Source organism: Austrofundulus limnaeus, unplaced genomic scaffold (genome assembly GCF_001266775.1).
Source record: "Austrofundulus limnaeus strain Quisiro unplaced genomic scaffold, Austrofundulus_limnaeus-1.0 Scaffold4, whole genome shotgun sequence".
Lineage (NCBI taxonomy): Eukaryota > Metazoa > Chordata > Actinopteri > Cyprinodontiformes > Rivulidae > Austrofundulus > Austrofundulus limnaeus.
Genome location: NW_013952406.1, coordinates 2278484 through 2283174, shown reverse-complemented (window position 1 = coordinate 2283174; position 4691 = coordinate 2278484). Strand labels below are relative to the sequence as shown.

Below are 4691 nucleotides of genomic sequence, written 5' to 3'. Positions count from 1 at the left end.
GATAAGAAGCAACCCTGTGATTGGTCAAGATGTTTCTCTCTGTGCTCTGCTTGTAATAAATTGTACAAATTTTCCCAGCCAGCCAGTGTCAGAACTTTCTGGTGAGACCTGTTTTTAAGCGTTCTCAGAAACTTCTCACTCTTTGCAAAGAGAAAGCTGTCTTAAAACTGAATGCTTACGTCTCTGTCTGGTTTATTTCTTTTTAAGGGGTAATTTAATGTCCACTCTGACAATGTTATTAGGTCATTTTGACCAAATTCGATATGATGGGTCACATTAAAGATTTGAGTCCCCACCTCTGTAACCTGGATAAACTGTAAACTTGGAGACTCAGCCTTTTTATTCCTGTTCAACATGAATAAGCAGTTCGATATAATAAAATCTTTCTAGTTACAATAATACAAACTAATAGTTGTTTTATATGGAGATTTTGTTCTCATGTTTAACCTGTACAYTGGTAGCTGCATTTTAAAGAATACAGATCAAAGTTGCTTGAATTAGGTTCTAAAGTTTGAACATCCTGTTCTAAAGCTCATTCCCTTCCCTGCACAGAAAGTCCTGGTGTTTGTGTTGCTGCTGCTGCTGTCTCAGCTGGACTGTGATGCACAGACTGTGTCTGAGTGCTGCAGACAGCCGCCTCGCTCCTGTCGCCTCCACGCCTTGCTGTGCCGCTCCGGCAGCAGGAGCACGGGGGGCACCGCTGTGGAGGACGCGGCCGCCGGGATCCTCACTCTGGGGAAGCGGAACGAGGAGGAGTTTCGCCTGCAGAGCCGGCTGCACCAGCTGCTCCACGGCTCCAGGAACCAGGCAGCCGGGATCCTGACCATGGGGAGAAGGACCGCAGAGACGGCTGGGGAGCCGTGAAGGGACCGGTCAACGACACCCAGCCTGTTCACAACCAAATATGTTGAATAGTTCTAGAAAAGAAAAAAAAAACAGATTTGTGAGGTATAACTGTGAAAAATGCACATATTTTTATCATTTAAAATATCATTTTAAGCCTGTGAAAGTTTGTATAAAAAAACTTGTGATGTAAATAAAAAAAATCGATCTGAGAACTTGTCTTTAGTTAGTAACAAGTTTAAAGTTTTTCTCAAGAATTCATTTCATTTCATATTCATCTTTCTCTGGCCGCCGATTTAAAAAATCCAGTTTTGATTAACCTGCTTTTAATCCTCCATTCTGAATCGAAGCCTAGTTGGTTTTGAAAATAAGGAAAACTGAGTCGACTTAAGCTAACTTAAAGTCATAAAAGACCCTTATCTTTGAATATGCATCGCTATTCTTTTTCCTGAACAAATTTCTGTTAAAATAAATGAAGCATTTAGTTGTAAAGAAACTGTACAAGAAAAAAGTATATCTTAAAGTACATTTGTTTATGTTGTTAGGAGTAAGTTATTCACACAGATAAAAACCATGTTCACACAAAGGTCTCCAAAAAGCTCCAGTGAAAGCTTATAGAGGSAGACTGAGTGCATTCACTTTCATTTAGTTTTAACATAGTAACAACGCAACAAAACACATCAGATTCCTTGTACATATCATTACACATCAATCAGTTACAGGTCCTACAAAGTCTTTAAGTCAGTGTTCTGGTGTTCTGGTGTTCTGAGCTACAGGTTATTCTTCAACTAAATAAATGAATTCAGATGTAAAGGAATTCTAAAATGACAGACAGCGAAAGTGAAATGTTGGGCCTAATGTGTGGCATTTTCCAGTTTTCCATTTCATGTTTAGTCTCCGTGAGCCAACATGAGAGCAAATGAAAAAAGAAAAAAAAAGAGACATAGAAAAGGACTCAGCATCTCCTCATGTGTTGCAGAATCTCCACAGCAACAAGCAGAGGCTGGAGCTCAGTTAGTGTCTCACAGCTCTGCTAAACCAAGTTCCACACTGGAAAAGTGATGATTTACAGCTCAGCATCCTGCTGTACCTAACCTCTCACTGCAGGCGTGGAGGGTGAGAACGCAGGAACGGGCTGCGAGAGAACGAAAGTCATTTCTGATAACTTCTCTGGGGAGTGAAAAGTAGGAGGATGAGAGAGAGAGAGAGAGAGAGAGAGGAGACAGGAGATGTGAATTCACAGCGCAGGGAAAAGGCTTCGTGCTCAGTGAGGGAGGGGACTCGGGGATGGCGGGGACCAGTGGAGTTGCAGACTGAAAGCAGTTCTGCAGGAGTGTTAAAGCAGGACTTAACAAAGAGGGATGCTCCACTGAACCTGACAGTCCAACAGGACAGAGAAGCTAGAGACCTGCAAACATCTGGGGTAGCTTCTGACGGATCTATTCTCTGAAAGGCTGTGGTTTGATCTGCACAGCATAGTTTAAATAATACTTCAACTTTGCGGAATACGTCCTAACCAGACCAAGGAGCAGTGCTTGGCTCTTTCTGCTCTGGAATGGTGACCGGAAGCTGAGACTTTCCTCCTGAAAATCTCCTACAACATGCCTGTGATGAAGGGCCTTCTTGCTCCACAAAACACCTTCYTGGACAGCATCGCAAACCATTTTGATGGCACCCGTAAGTACCTTCGGATGCATTGTATGTCATACGTACATGTGTATTTATATTTTAATTAGCTTTTATGACCAAGTGTCTAATGGTTGCACAAATCAAGTTTGTGCAAAACAATTCATGTAAGTCTAGAAATGATGTCATCCAATGTTCTAGTTGTGTGTTTTTGTCTCAGTTTTACAGTCATCTGGATTTTAAGCTTTTCCAAGTTAAAAAATGTTTCTGATGCTGAAAGCTGCAAATGACAAACATATTCAACAATAATCATTTGTAAGGATGCAGAGTATGTTTTTAAAAAGTAGAGACGTTTTTAGAGTGTTTGTGTCATTTGTGAAAGTTCCTYTTTCTTTGTTCTAAAAAAAAACTAAACCCATCAGATTAAATCCTTCTGAGGTTTTGGAAATATCCAGCTGAAGCACRTTATGGTTCTCAGGTAATATCACTGTGAAAAGTAAAAACAGTTTGTTCTGTTCTATAATATAAAACACTGGATATTTATATCTCAGTCCTTCAGCAAATATCACGACGTGAAATCAAACTGAACCTAAAACAGCCATTACACTGTTGTTTACTGGACTATAATCAGTTTTTTAAAATAAAATAATAAAATAAAATAAAGATAAAACTGGCCTAAAATAAACCTGCAATTTTAACAATTTTTTTTTAAAAAAACTACATTTTGGTGTACTGACGTGTCTCAATTATCCAGGTAGAAAAAAGTTGAGTAGGTCCTCTCTGGACGACTTCTTCAGCCTCAACCTGTAACTCCTCAGACTGAAGAGGTCTCTTAGAGACGAGGTGAAATCCTTTTTTTTTTTTTCAACAAAGCAGGACTCATCCAGAGGACCTACTTAAGTTATTTTTAGACATTTTGGTGTTTTTTTATTCAGTCTGACCTGAACACTTGAGGTTAWATCAGTTTAAACTTGGGGAGGTTATTGTTAATTATAATGAAACATCTTTTCAAGCATCTAAGGAACAGGATGCAAAACTGATTTTGTGTTAAAACACAAGCTAATCTAAAAGAACAGCAGGAGCAGGTAATTATTATCTGAGCTCTGCAAAGTAAAATGAGTGGTTTTATGATCTAACAGAAGCTTATAAAAGAAAACGAGCTGTTAGATCAGACTCATCACTGAGAAGTGTCTGACTGTGAAGCTCTGAAATACAAACATTGTAAGAGCAATGCTGACTTTTGGGAGAATAAGCTRCTAATTATTTAATTTTATTGTTTCTTTCATTGTCGTCTATTTCCAGTGGTCATAGCGCAGGAATCAGGGGACACTTTGGACAAGTCACATGTCCCTCACAGGGACACAGAGCAAGAGAGCCCAAACTTTTCCCCCGAGAGGGCAAAAAATAAACTCTCAGAGGGCTGCGGCCAAATGAGATAATATAATTCATGAAATGCAAATACTTTTAAAGTAAAGTCCTTTTCTTTTTTAGAATTAGGCTAGCAGCCAGTGCAGCAGTCCATGCCTGTTTTTTTTTTTTTTTTTGCCCGTGCACTTGGAGAAAGTTTGACGTACGCTCCGGCAGCAAAGGCTCATGGAACATTTTATAAACTGATCTTGTAGTGTGCTTAAATCTAATCTAAATGTCTTGTAGTTTCATGTTTAATCTTAATATAACTCAAAGAAAAAGTCAAGCCTGCACTACAGCCCCTTATAGTCATTTGACCAACAGTAAGTTGAAATTCAGCATTTCTACATCAGATGASAGGAAATTACAACAGAGCAGGGGTGTAGCTCCAAATTCTGGGCTCTGTACACTCTTGATGTCAGTGGGCCTCTATCCAGGCCAGTGCATGAGGTGCATAAGCAAAAAAAAATTTAAAAAAGGGGGGATATTCTTTTGAATAAAGAAGCATAAATAGGGTTTTAAGCTACAATCAATTCAGATTATACAGTACTGATGAGTGGTTCTTTCATTCACCAGCTGAATTGATGCATTTGGCCTACTTGTGTTCAAATACTCAAAACATTATGCTACATCTGGTTTGTGTAGTAATGTTGTGATCCATTTTGATTTAAAAACATKTAATCTTGAACTTTAGACAAACATTTGGTACATGACGTGTGCTAAATTTAAAGAGTAACTTACCCCAAAATTAACTTTTTTTAGCTGATAAACTGTCTAGAATGTGTCTAAAATGTTATATAGTACTGTTTCTGTGC

General features: G+C 38.8%; 2 protein-coding genes across 2 annotated transcripts in view; both read left to right on the top strand.

The window, feature by feature from the left end:
• hcrt (hypocretin (orexin) neuropeptide precursor) overlaps positions 1–1013 on the top strand; it is a gene marked incomplete at its 5' end in the record, with an annotated part of 6715 nt that extends 5702 nt beyond the window's left edge. Inside the window, 1 exon segment of the mRNA XM_014023137.1 lies at positions 553–1013. Within this exon segment, the coding sequence (XP_013878591.1) occupies positions 553–864 (312 nt within the window). The 3' untranslated portion in view covers positions 865–1013.
• Positions 1014–2122: 1109 nt separating this feature from the next.
• The window catches only part of kcnh4a (potassium voltage-gated channel, subfamily H (eag-related), member 4a), an 18732-nt gene continuing 16163 nt past the window's right edge, over positions 2123–4691 (top strand). Inside the window, exon 1 of the mRNA XM_014023113.1 lies at positions 2123–2520. Within this exon, the coding sequence (XP_013878567.1) occupies positions 2445–2520 (76 nt within the window). The 5' untranslated portion in view covers positions 2123–2444. The remainder of the gene's footprint in view (positions 2521–4691) is intronic.